The sequence below is a fragment of the Drosophila bipectinata genome, chromosome 3R (assembly GCF_030179905.1).
Source record: "Drosophila bipectinata strain 14024-0381.07 chromosome 3R, DbipHiC1v2, whole genome shotgun sequence".
In the NCBI taxonomy this organism is placed as follows: Eukaryota; Metazoa; Arthropoda; class Insecta; order Diptera; family Drosophilidae; genus Drosophila; species Drosophila bipectinata.
The window spans coordinates 2,838,996-2,855,120 of NC_091739.1; the positions used below are offsets into that span (position 1 = coordinate 2,838,996).

The 16,125-nt window shown below is 44.9% G+C and overlaps 6 protein-coding genes across 17 annotated transcripts in view; 3 read left to right on the forward strand and 3 right to left on the reverse strand.

Annotated features, from left to right (window-relative positions):
• The window catches only part of LOC108128145 (cubilin), a 42,192-nt gene extending 35,111 nt beyond the window's left edge, over positions 1–7,081 (forward strand). For 5 of the 10 annotated variants that reach the window (XM_043212316.2, XM_017245548.3, XM_017245547.3 and 2 more), the window contains 8 exons: positions 339–465; positions 540–641; positions 842–1,270; positions 1,332–1,735; positions 1,801–1,970; positions 2,030–2,207; positions 4,043–4,222; positions 4,439–7,081. In XM_043212316.2, coding sequence (XP_043068251.1) covers positions 339–465; positions 540–641; positions 842–1,270; positions 1,332–1,735; positions 1,801–1,970; positions 2,030–2,207; positions 4,043–4,222; positions 4,439–4,746 — 1,898 coding nt within the window. In that variant the 3' untranslated portion in view covers positions 4,747–7,081. Of the gene's footprint in view, positions 1–338; positions 466–539; positions 642–841; positions 1,271–1,331; positions 1,736–1,800; positions 1,971–2,029; positions 2,219–3,055; positions 3,414–4,042; positions 4,223–4,294; positions 4,334–4,438 lie in introns of those variants that run through there. The other 5 variants (XR_001773474.3, XM_043212318.2, XR_001773473.3 and 2 more) reach the window with 5 other exon arrangements.
• A 256-nt stretch (positions 7,082–7,337) lies between these two features.
• Positions 7,338–7,957, reverse strand: euc (eucalyptus). Of its 2 annotated transcripts, none has more exons than XM_017245725.3 (2): positions 7,732–7,957; positions 7,338–7,660 (listed from the first exon to the last, which is right to left on the reverse strand). In XM_017245725.3, the coding sequence occupies exons 1-2, from the start codon at positions 7,859–7,861 to the stop codon at positions 7,467–7,469; spliced, it is 324 nt and encodes a 107-aa protein (XP_017101214.2). In that variant the 5' UTR covers positions 7,862–7,957; the 3' UTR covers positions 7,338–7,466. The 2 variants fall into 2 exon arrangements, with proteins under 2 accessions (XP_017101214.2, XP_017101213.2); XM_017245724.3 differs by having other exon boundaries at positions 7,338–7,675.
• Positions 7,958–8,077: 120 nt separating this feature from the next.
• On the reverse strand, positions 8,078–10,052 carry Smu1 (Smu1 spliceosomal factor). The gene is made up of 5 exons (XM_017245723.3): positions 9,907–10,052; positions 9,780–9,846; positions 9,467–9,725; positions 8,330–9,408; positions 8,078–8,269 (listed from the first exon to the last, which is right to left on the reverse strand). Exons 1-5 carry the CDS (start codon positions 9,930–9,932, stop codon positions 8,171–8,173), a joined length of 1,530 nt encoding a protein of 509 aa, XP_017101212.1. The 5' UTR covers positions 9,933–10,052; the 3' UTR covers positions 8,078–8,170.
• A 224-nt stretch (positions 10,053–10,276) lies between these two features.
• Positions 10,277–11,885, forward strand: dnk (deoxynucleoside kinase). Its single transcript, XM_043212162.2, has 4 exons — positions 10,277–10,441; positions 10,758–11,106; positions 11,161–11,431; positions 11,493–11,885. The coding sequence occupies exons 1-4, from the start codon at positions 10,390–10,392 to the stop codon at positions 11,640–11,642; spliced, it is 822 nt and encodes a 273-aa protein (XP_043068097.2). The 5' UTR covers positions 10,277–10,389; the 3' UTR covers positions 11,643–11,885.
• Positions 11,886–12,007: 122 nt separating this feature from the next.
• Positions 12,008–12,649, reverse strand: snRNP-U1-C (small ribonucleoprotein particle U1 subunit C). The gene has a single exon (XM_017245722.3). It carries the CDS (start codon positions 12,547–12,549, stop codon positions 12,109–12,111), a length of 441 nt encoding a protein of 146 aa, XP_017101211.1. The 5' UTR covers positions 12,550–12,649; the 3' UTR covers positions 12,008–12,108.
• A 163-nt stretch (positions 12,650–12,812) lies between these two features.
• The window catches only part of gukh (NHS actin remodeling regulator GUK-holder), a 34,962-nt gene continuing 31,649 nt past the window's right edge, over positions 12,813–16,125 (forward strand). For both annotated transcript variants that reach the window (XM_017245436.3, XM_017245437.3), the window contains exon 1: positions 12,813–13,950. In XM_017245436.3, the coding sequence (XP_017100925.2) occupies positions 13,317–13,950 (634 nt within the window). In that variant the 5' untranslated portion in view covers positions 12,813–13,316. The remainder of the gene's footprint in view (positions 13,951–16,125) is intronic.

The following is a 16,125-nucleotide window of genomic DNA, read 5'->3' on the forward strand; positions in this document are numbered from 1 at the left end:
CATTGCCTACCTTTGAGCGCCATAAAATGGTTGTCCTTGCGAATAGCATTTGAAAGCTAATTGTATGTGCTTGAACCAACCCATCCACTGGCTTTGTTGATTTTTGATGCAATTTTATTTTCCACCCAACTGTTCCAACTTTTTCTAACCACATCATACAAATTATAACCTCTCGACACTCTCTCTATTTACTTCACAACGAACCAAATCACAAAAAATACACTTTTCTGCGCTATCTGGTGATACTACTATCTGGCCCATCTGATCCGACTGTTCTATCGAAATTACCCACTAACCTCGCAATTTGCAACAACAACAACAAACCCTTGCCCCATCAGGTGAAAATGATGGCATTCACATACGTGGCTCAGAATGTGATCAAAAGATTTTATCGAAGAAGGAGTCTACTGGCTTTGTGCTCTCACCCAACTATCCCTATCCCTATATACCAAAAACTGTGTGTAGGTGAGTACCATTTCAAAGAAAAATAACTCTAATCTGTATATCATCAAATTTAATGTTAATATTCAAACATTTAGATATTTCATCTATGGCATGCAGGATGCCCAGCATCTGGAGCGTGTGCGTCTCGAGTTTAATGCTTTCAATATTCCAAAAGTAGAGCACAAGGACAAGAGCGAGTAAGTAACATTTTTTGATATAACAATTTTTAGATATAGAAAGAAAGAAATAAAAATTTTACAATTAAAACAATTAATTTACCTAATTTATAGTAAGTTACTCTACCCTTTCGGAAATATGGTCTTCAACTATAAGACTATACTATATTGTTAAACTTTTACCTTAATATTAAGCATAATTAATTTTTGTATTACCCAAGGTCCAACTGTACGGACGGCTATCTGAAGATCTATCTGAAGGGCCAGGAGACGGCCGATGCCTACGACAAGTTCGACTACGAACTGTGTGGCAACGAAACCCAACGCGTGATCAGCGAGGGGCCCCGGTTGGCCATGGTCTTCAGTTCCGGTGAGCTGCAAGGTCGGGGCTTCAAGGGCAAGTACACATTTGAGACCGAGTACAAGATCCCGGGCACGGCGGCTCCGGACGGCACCTGCAGCTTCACCTACGTGAGCAGCTCTAAGAAACGCGGCGAACTGAACAGTCCGCGATACCCCTCCAACTATCCGTCGGACACGAACTGCTCCTACCTGTTCCTGGGCGAGGCCAATGAGCAGGTGACCATCGTGTTCGATCACTTCAAGATCAAGGCTGATAACAATGTGAATGCCACAGCGGGATCATATGGGTAAGATTTTATAAGGGATTATCCTTTTATACTATATTTTTATACTACACTAATTTTATAGCTCCGGCGCCTGTTTCGAGGACTGGCTAGAGATGTATGTTGTCTATCGGGACAATAACGATCGCCTACTGGGACGCTACTGCGGGCAAACCGCCCCCGGACCCGTCGAGAGCCCGCGGGGAGCAGTGGGGCTGCGCATCACCCTGCACACGGACCAGGAGAGCGTGGCCAGCGGCTTCAAGGCCCGCTATTTCTTCGAGTCGGCCAAATCGGATGCCGGTGACTGTGGCGGCAACTTCAGCAATCAGGACTCGGGTATCATCACCTCGCCCAACTGGCCGGCTGGCTATAAGGCTCCGGGTCGGGGCATGGCCTCCAACGCCTGCAACTGGGTGATGACCGCCCGACCAGGCTATAAGCTGTCCATTCACTTTGAGCAGTTCGGTCTGGAAGGAGATCCAGCAAGTAAGTACTCTTAGAGCTGTTCTTTGGTTTTGAAGAAAACTTAACTGTTGTGTAAACCCAAATAGGTCGCGGCTGTCCTGCTGCAGTGCTGCGTCTGTGGATGAATGTGGACTCAGACCAGCCACCATTGGAGCTGTGTGGAGAGAAACCACCCGTGGAGCACTGGCACTACACGTCCACCGGCCAGACGGCGCGGATCAGCTTCACGACCAGCGACAAGACAGTGGGCGCTCAGGTAAGGATTCCAATGTGCTACACACTCAACACTTCCTAATTATTTCTCCACCATTACAGGGCTTCCGCATTGTGTGGACCGAGATACAAGACTCCGGTCCGGGCCCGCCGTCCGTGGGCCTGCACTGCGAGTCCACGTACCACTTCCAGTGCGGAGCCGGATACTGCATCTCGGACAAGCTGAGATGCGACGGCGTCAAGAACTGTGGGCCCGGCGACGATACTGACGAATTGCACTGTGAGTCGTGAGTGAGTCGAACGGTTCAGTTCAATTTTTATTTTCCTTCTTTTCGATTAAGTTTTTAATGTCTAACTCTTACTGAATACTGTTAAGTTTTTTCGTGTTTGTGTTTCCAGTGCGCAGCGTCCGCTGTGGGGCAAGCAATTCACATTTTCCACTTTCATTTTCTTGGTTTTGTTGGTATTCCTGAGTTGATCAGCGATCATTACATTCTTATTTGAAAACTTGAACCCGACGAAACACTTGCAAACCGTTAATCATTAAATATATCGATAAACTATTCTAATAATCCATACTAACCTAAAGAACCAACTAAAAAGGGTGAACCTGAATAAATATCTCTTTCTAAGTCTTTTTGCACCTTACAAGTACTCGTATGTTGTCCTCTAGATGTTCTTTTATCGTTTTTCTTCTTCATTTCGATGGCCAGACATCCTTTTTGTACATACCTTCTTCGATAGTCTAACGATAGGGAACATCCCGTGATCCCCATTCCCTGCTGATCCTGTTGATCCCCACCAATGCATTCTGCATACGTCTACTCCTCTCACTCTCACCTCGAATGGCATTAAACAGCACACTGCCACAGATTCAGAATCAGATTCAGATCAAACGCATATATCCTGTATCCAGTCTCGGGGACTTCTCCGCCAGCCACTCATCTTAACTCATCTTTCTCTCTTTCTCTCTCTTACTTGTCTAATTCTCCCTCTATTTCTCTCTGTTCTTTCTTTTGTCTCCACTTACTACAACTACTCGACTGTGAAACTGTAAAAACATTACAAACTATATAAACCCCCTCCTCGAATCTGATATATCGAACACCCCCAAACCCCATGGCACAGGTGACGCAAACTCCACGCATTTGCCCACATTTCTACAGACACTTGTTTTAGCAATTACGGCATTAGTGTTAAATACGTACAACTAAATCACATGACGAGAGTCACGAGAGATCAAAGCTCGAAAAATCAAAATTTTTAAATCGGAATTGGAATTGCCACGAGAATCAAAACGAAAGAAACCCAAGTTATAAGCGAGAAGCACTTCTAAGTAAACATGTTAACATAAATGAAACATTCTAATAGCGAGAATTTGTACTCATTTTTCTAAACAACAACGCCAAGCAACAAAACAAAACTAAATCTATTAACTCTAATACTTAAGTAACTAAAAACAAAACTCTTTGGTCACAATAAACACGTGAGTCCTGCATAAAGCTTGTCTACAATCGTTCAATACTCCACGCCACCACGCCCACTCGCTCATGACATGCACAGCGATCACCTCAGACACAGTGTCACCCCAAAGTCTAGACAACTCAAGCCCCCAGCCCCAGTAGCTTGAACAACAAATCTCAGTCAAATAAATAATACCTTTTGAGACTTATCTTACGTTGCATCTCTAAGTTTTAAGTGCATTTTGAGAGTTGATTTGAAAAGCATGCCTCAGTTTTTGGTTCTGGCTTCTTTATGTTCTTGCACCTTTCCCCTCCACCACTACCTGTCATGTGCACCACATCTCCAAGATGTCTAGTTCACATATTTATGTAAATGTATACCTTCCCGGTGCCTTTAAAAAACTCAACTGAAAATGTCTACCCTTAATCTATTGTAATGCTAAAATAGGTATAAAAAGTCCCGAAAACGGAAACCACAGCACACACACAAAACCAGAACATTAAGTTTAGACTCACCCACATGAGATCAGCTAACAACCGTCCAAAGATCAACACTCACTCCTAACTAAAATCGATTATTTAACTTTCCACTTTAGCTACAAGTTGTTAACGAATGCCCATTCTATTTCCCGATTAACTCAAATCAAAACAGGTACCACGGAAGCGGCCGAGGAGGATCACGACGTTCTAATTATAATAACACTCTTCGTCGCCTCGTCCCTAATCTGTCTCCTATGCATACTCTGTCACTCCAGAAGAAGCCGTAGGAACCATGTCCGCCAGTTGGGTCTCCATCGGAATGCGCATTACGACTCCCAGACCAGTGCAACGGGTAATTATATTCAATTTTTAGTAGACTTCAAGTCCTGTAACATTAAACTTTTTTGTTTGAAACTTATTTTAGGTTTCCTTTGATTTTAGTTTCCTTTTTGATTTTTTAAAGGTAATTTGTTACTTATTTTAAGACTTCTGAGATCTACAGATCCAAATAACAAAAAAATGTATACTTTTATCAAAAATATGAATTTTAACACTTTTCTTATCTCAGCGGGTCTCAGCTCCAGTCGGAGGCATCTGCAGAGTGGCGGGGCCAGTATTGCGGGCAGCCTGCATGGAATCAACAGTGGCACCCTGATCATACCGCCCGCTCCCTTGCCGCCCACTAGTGTGCCGCCACCGCCCCACATCTGCATCGCCGGGGTGGACATGGGACACGGACTGATGTCCAACGGGGAGGACGACGACGAGGACGACCTGGAGCTGGACGAGGACCAGCTGGACGCGGACATTTTCATCAACGATGTGCATTTCGATGAGGACAACATCGATCATGTCAACCAAATGGCGAACGTCTAACAAAGGTTAAGAGCAGTTTTAGGCACTTTTATCGCAAACTTCAGTTTCGGTTTTAAAACGCATTTAGAGTAAGGCTAAGGCTAAAACTAGGTAATGGCGAAAACAGAGCCACTTTGCAGGGCAAATGCAGTAGAATACACTCACACACGCACACAGAGGACACACGCGACCCACACAGATACAGAAGAAACTGACAGATACAGAACAAGATGGTGGAAGAGGCGATACAAGAGCAGAAACAGAAATTCAAAAGTTAACAATACCTAAAAGACAAGAAATTATGCAAAAATGCGAATTGATTAAGACATAAATTTAATAGAATCGAAGGGGCTGGGTAGTAGCACTTAGAGTTGATAGAACGGGATGGGAGAGCGTAAGCAAAGCTAAATAGGTACAGTAGGGCGTGCATATTGTAGTTGCGATAACACGACGAGGCAGAAGCGCTTCGCGTGGGCAGGAATGGGCAGAACGCTGCAGCAGAGGGCTGCAATAAGAAACAAATAATAGCTACATTTAATAAACTATATTATACACATAGCGAAATACGTATGGCGGGAGGGCAGCGTAAAAACACAGGGCACTAGGCGAATGTGTAATAAAAAGCGAATGTGAGGCCGTGCAGCCGAGCGGCCAAAGCGGAAACGGAAGCCAGCCGATAGTGCGGGCGGAAGTAAGAAGGAATCATTTTCGTAGCCACAAGAGACCGCAGACAAGACGATGAAATAAAACAAAGTTGTTGATTTTTATATTTGATACGAGTAATATTTAGGGGAAGCGTAAATTGAATTAATTATACAACAGGAGGAGGAAGGACGAAGCGTAAATAAAACAATACACCCATTCGCAGAAACCGACAGATAAACCGATAACGGATAACCGATTAACGGCAGACACACACTAAAGGGCATAAAACAATAATAATTACTACCTTTACATACGCGCATGACTTTTTATTTACACATTTTGTACAAACTAAATGAAAGAGAAGCATCCTCGATCCTCGAAGCTACACAAATCAAACGTAAAACAACAAATGGCAAAGGAGGCGAAGGACGAATAATGCATAATAAAAGAATTAGTGACTATCAAAACTGTATCTTCCAGCAAAGAATAAAAGCAAGAGTTAATGACGCTAAATCGAAAAGTTTATATGAGAGTAAAAAGGAAATTCAATAAATTAGAGGCCCCTAAAAACGGAAATGAAAGCGAGAAATGGAAACGGAATAATTCAAAGATTTTTGTCTATTTAAGCACATTTTTATAAACATTTAAGGCGAAAAAAAAATATTTATAAAAATGTATACGCTAAAGGGAACGATAATAATAAAGTAAATTATACAAGAAACTAAAAGCAAGAATCTAAACACAAGGAACCGAATATTTAATTCAAATTTTGTTGTGCCAAGTCGTATTTGGTGGTCCTGTGTATCAAATATGAGTTTTTGTTATTTTAACTACCTTGTTATCGACCTAAACCTATTGTAATTTCAATAACGATTTTAGTTCATATCAGTTTCCTCCGTGTTGGAGTTGGACGATGAATTTTTCCAAATTTCGTAAAACAAATAATAATTATTGGTTTCATAGCGCACGTACGTTTTGCAAAAGAAAATTGAGAAATTAAAATATACGGCTTAAATCAGCGAAGGAAACTTAAACCCGTTTAACGTAAAAACCATTTATAATAAACGTATGTAGGTGTTACAAAAATGCTAAATTAATTAAATAAAATAAAAACAAAAGATAAATAAAGCAAAATAAATACAATTACATTGATGAAGTAAAACGTTGTTAAATTGTTGCATAAAAAAGCATACTGATCAAGTAACTCCTAAGAATTAATTCATAAAAATAAACCTTAGTTTAAGTGTACAAATTTTGTTGTTGTATTACATTAAAACCAAAACCAAAAACAAAATGAAAATCAGATGCAAACAATTCAATTAGTTAATAAAACTCGGAATTTGTGTTCTAGCAATAAAAAAATTAAATATAAATTTAAAGCGAAAACAAAATAGTACTAAAATGTTCGACAAAAAGCGATTCCCCCACAAAACCCTACCCCAATAACCAAAAATGTTCTAAACTAACAAGCGTTTACTAAAGTAACACAAAGTTAAATTTAAAACACCCCAAAAAGAGCAAATGTTAAAAATACAATTAAACCTATGAATAAGCCACGCGACGGAGAGTCAAAAAACACGTTTGAATTGAGAAACGTTTTTCGAAAAATTGAAGAAGAAATCCAGAAACAGAGTCGAAAGAAAAGCGAATCTCGGGCGCACTAATTGGCACACGACTCGTCGCCGTTTGCCAAAAGGGAAGATAATGAAATCCGAATAACAAAATAGTTGAATAATAAAATGCAAAACAAAATTTCAAATTAAAAGGAAACACCTACAAAAACAATTCCATGTTAACATTAAATATAAATAAAGGTAATTAAATAAATGAATACTAAAACCAAATTAAATAGAATACATTTAAATCACAGCTAAATAAAGGGGCGCATAATCACTTTAATTTAATTTTAAATTTATATTCATATTCTTTGAAACATTTATTTTTCCTATCCCTTGAAACTCACATAGTTCTTTTCTTAATACATTTTTATTTGTTTCAAAAGCAGTCATTAAAGGGTTTCTAAAAGCAAAAATAAATCAACTTGTTTAAATCGTCAAAGAATAAACACGTCTTTAAAGGACACTCAACCATGCATGCTAGTTCTGAGTATTTATGCGAAATTTTTCAAGCATTTTGTTAATTGCCTCTTCGTCGCCATCGACTTTGGCCTTGTCTTGCTGTAGAATCTCCTGGAAAGTTTTCTGCTTGGTGCCCACCAGGTAGAAATCCTCATCGGAAATGGTGACCTGCCCATCGGCGCCAGAAGCACTGCCCTCGTAGATGTCCAGCGCTTTGAAATCAAAGACTACGATGAGACGGTCAACGACGGGGAGACCAACAGTAGGTCCAACTCCCACTCACCCATGCTTTTTATGAGTTTTCCATCGGCGTCGGTGAAGTTGAACTGAAAGGTGTTGACAACAGTGCGCCGGGCAGGATCCGACTCTTTCAACTTGCTGCGTATCTTCTCGATGATCTCGTCGCTCTTCATGGCTTCTCGAGTTGCAAGTGTACCGGCCGAGTGTCGTTGTTCGACTAATTTAAGCTCTGATCCCGCAATTGAGGCAAACTCTGCGGATTAGCGCTCTGAGAGGCTGGGGCGCTTTGCATAATGCTTAATTAAAGTCAATTTGTTTTATATAGGGACATGATTGAAGCTATTGATGTGAGGAATGGGTGAGGGCATGAGAAAACCCAAGAGTGCAAATCTTTGGGGGCATACTATATTTTGGTAGTAAAACCAAAGCCTATCAACTAAAACTAGGAGGGTGAAAGTCAATTACTTAAATATTGCTTAGATCTAGGGTTTCCAAAGCTTCAGGAGGCCATCTTCGCTGTAGCTGGCCAGCAGATTCTGATGTGGGTGATGCGTCAGTCCGATGACATCCTTTTCGTGAACCTAAAGAATCCAATTTTGTGAAAGACACATTCAAAAGAAGGACAAGCATCCAAAACTTACGTTCAAAGTACGCTCCAGTTTTCCTGAGGATACGGAGAAACAGTACAGCACCTGATCCTCCCCAGCACAATAGATGAACTCACCGCGGGGCGACAGAGTGGCGGATATAAAGGCTCCTCCTTCTCGCTTACCCGAAGAAAATGATCTTACTATCTGGCCCTGCATGTTCATGATAACCACCGTGTTGGACCTATTGCAGACAATAAAATGCTCTGGATTCTTGGGCAGGATGAGAACAGTGTTTACGGCGAGCTCGTTGCCCAGCGGTTTGTATGTGGCCACGCACTCTGTAGTTTTCAGGGACCAAACCTTCACTGTGCCATCCGAAGAGGCACTTAGAACACTGTGGCCGTCTGGCGTAAAGGTGGCTTCATTCACAAACGATGAATGGCCTTTAAATTCCTTTAGCATCTTTCCGGACTTGAGGCCGTGCAGACGCACTGTAAAATCGAAGGAGGCACTTAGTACCTGGCTGTTATCACGTGAGAACTGAAGACAGGTTATGCCTTTGGTGTGAGCCTTTTCAAACTTGCGCAGACATTGGCCGGTGATGATCCGCCACACCTTAATCTGACCATCCTGGGCGCCGGAAGCCACCATTTCGGAGTCTCGAGAAAAGTTTAGTGCCAGTACGGGTTGTTCCATCATCATAAACATGTCCTGTGCCTGGTACTTTAAATCCTTTCGCACCTTGCCGGTTGTAAAGTTCCATACTTCCAAGAAGCCATCGACACTTCCTGTAATCAGGTATTGACCGTCGGGCGAGAACTGGGCACACTCCACGTGCGATTTTTGGCCAAACTTAATCTGGCGGAACAGTTGCGTGGGGTACATTTCCTCCTCCTGATCCTTCATAGCAGCCTTGCCTCGGAACAAATCAATGGTGGTGCCAGGTGGTAGGAGACCCTGATGCTGTTGCCATTTCAGGGCCTGTCCTAGCAAAGCCAGTAACCTGGACGAAGGGACAACATGCACTTCTCCGCTGAGTTCCTGGGCAATGGCAGTGCGACGCTTTTCCTTGCTGCTTCCCTCCGCATAAGCTTCTCTTGGGTCGAAATAGGCGCGTTGCAACATGTTTTCTTCAATTTAAGGTACTATATAAGATATACATATATGTAAATGAGCATAATAGTTTACCCAAGTGGATGTATCTTTCTGGCTCCTGCTGTTTCAGCATGCTCATGGGATCTGTTTGTCTCAGCAATGACCTAGCGGCACCCAATTCACGGAGTTCTATTAATTCCAGGACGATCTGCTCGTAAAGATTGAGCAGTTTCTTATCCGGCAGCTTTAACGACTGCGTTACTTTTAGGACAGTGTCCCAGTGGCCATTGGATATATCCTGCACGAAGCCATCCACACTGTCGACTGTGTTAAGGGACACACCCGTTTCCTCCTAAAAAGGAATAATATAGAATAAATGCTACTGAGATGAACTCCAGTAACTCACCTGTAGTGTCTGCAGGGTCTTCATCAAATTCGACTCCTTGAGGTATTGCTGGATGAGCCGAATAACACTTTGGAAGGGTCGGATATTAGTCTCCTGACTCAACTATGGCCTAATTCTATTTACTTACTCGGCAGATTCAATTTCTATAGACATATTTATTCACGTTTTGCTTAAAAGGTATGCTTAAAATATATTTTATTTATGTTTTTAATAAAGTAGGGAAATCTTCCTGAAGTCCCAGCCGGTCCAGAGTTGCATTTACAATAGAGATGGGAAATGTTCGTGTTTGTAAAATAAAAATGTAAGGTATTTTTATATGAAACTAGCAATGATATATTAAATGATTCATTTTTATTAAATTAAATGGATAAAATATATCCAGAAAAATGTTTCTTTTAAGATTTTAAATGTTAATCGCTCAGTAGAAAAATATCGCTCTATCACGATATTTATCGGCCTGTGTCGCCCGCAACAGCTGATCGAACCTCATATAACGCGTTTTTGTGAAATTCGAAGAAAAATAAAAGAATAATATTACCCACTCGATCAATAAAGTTTGTGAGGGGAATTATTTGATATTTTTCCTAATTACAATGCATTTTAAATATCCATGACCGAAGACACCCATTTAATCATGAGAAGGAATATAGTCTCGTTTATTGGTAATTCAAACTGGAATCTATATGTGTTTGGTATATACGTACATATGTACATTACCTGATCATTCCGATGACAAATACATATGTACAAAATGTTGCCGGTCAGCTGGCCGAAAAAAACAAACAACACAAAGCAGTTCCCGCTCTTTTTCCGTTTCGGCGGCAAAATACGGTCGCTCCATTGCTCTTCGTGGGGTGGTTCATTTTAAGTTTATCCATCTCCATGTACAGTTCTCCTCCAGCTCATCGGGAGTTCGAAATCTGACAACTGTTTGACTGTACTTGGCACTTAATCCGCTCTTTCAATCTTCACACGCAGACCGCAGCTTGGCCAATCTAATGGCGGCAGCAGCATCCAGTGCCCGGCAGGGACGAAAATACGCCGAGGGCACCCAGCCCTTCACCGTGCTGATCGAGGGAAACATTGGCAGCGGCAAGACCACGTACCTGAAGTACTTTGAGAAGTTCAACGACGTCTGCCTGCTGACCGAACCCGTGGAAAAGTGGCGCAATGTAAATGGAGTGAATCTCCTCGAGCTGATGTACAAGGACCCCAAGAAGTGGGCCATGCCCTTTCAGAGTTATGTCACGCTCACCATGCTGCAGTCCCACACTGCACCCACGGACAAGAAGCTAAAAATAATGGAGCGTTCCATTTTTAGCGCACGGTGAGTGTGCGAAAAACTCGTTTAGTCAGATCATTATTGTGCACCCTCTTTCAGCTATTGCTTTGTGGAGAACATGCGCCGCAACGGCTCCCTGGAGGACGGCATGTACAACACACTGACGGAGTGGTACAAGTTCATTGACGAATCCATTCACATCCAGGCAGACTTGATAATTTACCTGCGAACCTCCCCGGAGGTGGCCCACGAACGGATTCGTGAGCGGGCGCGCTCTGAGGAGAGCTGTGTCCCGCTGCAGTACCTCCAGGAGCTGCACGAGTTGCACGAGGACTGGCTAATATATAAGAGACGTCCGCAGGCCTGCAAGGTACGACTTCCATTGGTCCTAAATGTCTAAAACTAATACCATTTTCTCTCGGGATCTCAAGGTTATTGTACTTGACGCCGATCTGAATCTGGAGAACATTGGCTCGGAGTACCAGCGATCGGAAAGCAGCATCTTTGACGCCATCTCGGGAAATCATCAACCATCACCAGTCCTGGTCTCGCCCAGCAAGCGCGAACGGATGTCCAGATAACCGCCACTGCTGACGAACAACTTTTCCTGTCGTACCTAATTGTGTTTAGTAACAGACCTAAAATATAATGTAATCGTAGGAGCTCCTAGCTGAGCGGGCGGGGGACTACCCACTAACACTTCAATACCACTATGAAACGCATTCTAATTTTAACAATTATAATCCCAATTATATTCTCTTATCACAAACTAGATTGTAAGCGAATAATTGTAATAAAAACTGTGAGTGTTTATGTTAAAGGCATGCATTGAGTTTTGTTTGAAAGAAATGTATATTTTTAAAGGAAAACATGTGTTTCATTAAGACCAAGCGTGGAAGGTGAAAGTGCACTCAACCCCCCTTAAATACTACAATTTATAGGACGATTTACGTTTTATATAAATTTATATAATTGGTTTGGTAGAAATTGAAGTTACTTAGGTGATACAGCTTAACTAGGACATCCTATTAGGTGCACGTCGTTCTGTCACTTGGGTCCGTTCATGATTGGCGGACGGACACCGGGAATGGTGCCCAATGGCGGTGGCGGACCCATCATGGCCATGGGGTTGAGGATGGGTGGCGGACGCATGCCCGTCATCATGGGATTCATCATCGGCGGCATATACGGCATTCCGGGCATGCCCGGTCGTGGCGGAGCGCCCAGATTCGGTGGTGGGATGGACACGCCCGCTGGCTTCGGAGGCGCCGCCGCGGGACCTCCGGCGAAGGGATTGTTTGTGATCTTGCCAGCTTTGAAGGCGGCGGTGGTGGCGTCAATCAAGTGCTGAGCCTGCTCCTCCATCCACTTCTGGTAGTAGAACTTGACATTGTCGCGGTGCTTGCGGCCGGTGCAGTGCGTCTTTCTCACCGAGGGCGAGTCGTGGGTCAAGTAGGTGTCGCAGTAGTCGCAATAGTACTTTGGCATTGTACTATTTTATTTAATTTTACGGAGAATCGAAAATATTTTGACTTTGTTTTATTTTCCGCAACCAATGTGACCCCCCGTTGAAATAATATTTTGAGTAGGTGAACACTGGCGATATCAAAACTTATCGGTTGGTGTCATTGCTTAGGTGAATCGAATAGACTGGTAGTGTGGCCAGCTATCGTTTGGCGCAGCACGGCACAATTTCGAAATTCGAAACAAGTCAAAGGGCAACACCTCCAGCTGGCGCGGCTTTTCGAAATTTCAAATTTTTTTTGACCGGCGAACGAGAAAGACGTGTGCGCGGACGTCGGCTCTTCGTACCGGCAAAACACACCTTCGAATCGAAGCTCGAACGACGTAACGACGGCCAAGCCGGCACCCCGAAGTCGAGTGCGGCGTGCTAATTGTGCAAGGGCGAAAAAATTAAAATTAAAATAATAATAATAGTAGTTCTGAGCCAAAGAGCAGAGCCCGATAAACCAGTTCATCTAAACTAGTTTGTGTATGTGCGTGTGGGAATAGCCAAAAATATACAGAAGAGGAAAGGAATTTGGGCCGACAAGCAGACAATAGCTAGGAGGCTGCGGCAGCGCGAGGATTCAACTCCAGAAGTTGCTCGACCAGTTTTCGGAGTCGTCATTGTGTGCGTTCGTGTGTCGCGGCTTAGTCTGTTTTGTGTTTTTATTACCCGTGCCGAGGGAGCGCAGGAGGGGCATGAGGAGGAGCAGCTAGTGACCACCAGATAGAGCGAGAGAGCCAGCGCGATGCCCTTCATCCAGCGCGTGGTGCAGCCGGTGAACGTGGCCCAGGCCACCGCAGCCAGTCTGGGCCATGCCGGCGGCCGTTTCCACTGCACGCCGGGCAAGTGCCGGAACAACAACTGCATCAACAAGCAGTCCCCGGATGCGGAGGCCGCCACCACCGCCCTGGGGTCGCCCACCTCCCTCACCCGGGCCCTGGTCCACAACCACCACAACGGGATGGACGACGCGGAGGAGCCCCAGCCGCCGGCCGCCGCGCCCATGAAGAAGCTGAAACAACACGTCGAGTTCCTCTCCACTTCGCCCACTCGCGTCCAGTCGCAGTCGCTGCCCAACTCGCGCCACCCCAGCCAGCAAAGGCCGGCGCTGGCCAGGATCGCCAGCGCCCCCCAGTCGCCCACCGCCGGCGGAGCCTCCTCCAAGGTGATATCCGGGCACGAGTTCGACTCGATCAGCAACATCACCCTGAGCAACGCCCTGCGCCAGCTGGCCAGCCTGGTGCTCATCGCCAGCGACATCTTCGACGACCTGCAGCGGGACCTGCAGGCGGTGGGCGAGCGGGCGGGCCGCGTCCAGCGCAAGATAGCGGCGGTGGAGCGACGCGTCTGTGCCTTTGACCCGAAAACGGTCACAGTTCGTAAGTACCACCCACTTCCTAGCGCCAAAATGCATAATGAGAGCCGAGAGTGGGGTCCGCATTACACATTCCCCTGGCAAGTCAAGTGCCTTATCGGCAGGGCTTATCTCCGTCATCTTCCGCGCTTTGTATGCGCGGAGCTTCTGTGTGGGTAGGTGGGGCTGTGGCCCACGAGGCGGCCGCGAATGCGAATGCGAACGTGCTCCAATCTTATCTGCCTTTTCGCGACTGCCAGCTCTTGCGGGGGAATTCAATTTGCGGAGGCGCGCAGGGGACGAGGCGGATAAGAGTGAATGGAGAGATACCCTAACCAAATAGAAGGGTTGATTAATTAACTTAATAAGTAATCTTAAGAATTACAAACTTAATCAGGCCTGCTTGGGTGATAACTTTCCACCAATGTCACACTAGCATATGTACATATCTAGTCTAATATAGGCCATGTATTATTTGGACTATTTAGCTAAAATGGCAGTAGTTTCCTAAATGATTAGTTTATTTTTATAAAAGTACTTTTGTTTACTATTTATTTCTCTACTTACTGACCTTAAAAGTACAATTTCTTACGAACCACTCTAGTAATTCCCCGAACATCTCTTTCTTGTAAACTCCAACTCAAGGCCTGTAACTTTTCAAGCAAGCTCTTCTAAGGAAACTGTGTTTTAATGTGTACCTTAAGTACTCTAATTCGAGTATAAAAAACCTTGAGCTTTAATTAAAATTTTAGGCAAACAAACCCATCTCCCCAAGCCACATACCCTCCACTGCCCTCAGCCTGGAAGGGAAGCGAGTGGGACTCTCAGCGTGGCAGTGAAAATTAACACCTTGTTTACTTTGTCGCCTACCCGCCCTGTGGACTCTGGACCTCTTTCATACTTTTCCCGGCCAGGAGGGGGCTGAAAGGGCCTGTTCACACAATTAGCTCCTTGGCCGAGACTCTCCTACAATTACGGCTGGGGCGTCTGAGCTTAGATAAGCGGGCTAAAGTCGTTTGGCCCATTGTGTTCGCGGCCTTGTGTTAAATAGCGGAATGGCCAACACGAATGGCCGTTTATGTGGCAAGTGCCGGAGTGTCGGGGGCCATTGCAACAGCAACAGGTTGTAGCCAGTGGCTGTCAAACCGCTCGGATTTTCGCTGGCCAGCCAGGTTTCGAGTTTTTCGCCAGAAAAGCTCAATATTCTTGTGCCAACAATTATTATTATTTTTCTTGCTGCGCTGTGCACTTAGCCGCTGCCATTTCTGAACAAGAGGCACCGAACGTGGCAACTCATTGTCAGCTGTCATTTCGCAAGAGCTGACTCTGTTTACTTCCCTGCTCCTTGGCAGCTGCCCAAGAGCCGAAGCGGCAGCAGCTGCTGGTATTTTCAGAGGACGTCGCTCACTAATTGCTCAGGTACTGAGGCCCGGGAGGAACCCGGGAGCAAGCTGCCAGGAACTAGAGCGCCGGCCCAGGGCTCGTACATGGGCTGTTAATTTTGCAATTGGCAGCCCCCGGCCTCGCCGAGCCCCGCTCACCTGTGGCCAGGGCCATTAATGCGTGCCCATATTAGAAAATGCCATTACATCGCGCCATTTGCGGGCAAAATGCTAACCAAACCACCATAGAGTGCTGCGAGTGCAGCCGAGCGTGAGGAGGGTTAATATTCCTATTCCAAGTCCGATTCCATGTCTGTTACCGTTCGCTGGGCTACGCCGAGTTACGCGGGTTGCTCCGCTCCGATCGATCGGCCATGTTGCCACCGAGCAACGTGCAACGTGACTGGCATGGAGAGCAGCAGGAAAATATGTTACTTTTCCATGGATTTTGGAAGCAGTGGGCGCAGTAGGCACAGCAGGCGCTTTTCGCGAAAGAGGAGTCCACTTTGAAGAGTCCGACAGTCCGAAGAAGGACTGTCCACTTAGGAGGCACTTGCCCGCTGGACACTCTTGATCCCGGCCCAGTCGGAGGACACATGTGCGTGGGCATCCCACAGATACGCAGATACAAACGAAGCGCACACATGCCCGGAGATTGTTTTCTGCAGGAAACGGGCATTTGTAATTACGGCCACAGTGGGGCATAAATAACGCGAGATGGTACTACGACCATGTATGTACGTACGTACAGACACTCGTAAGACCCAGAGATATGGCCCGCATCCAAAAAACAACAAAAAACGAAGCCAAAAACCTGT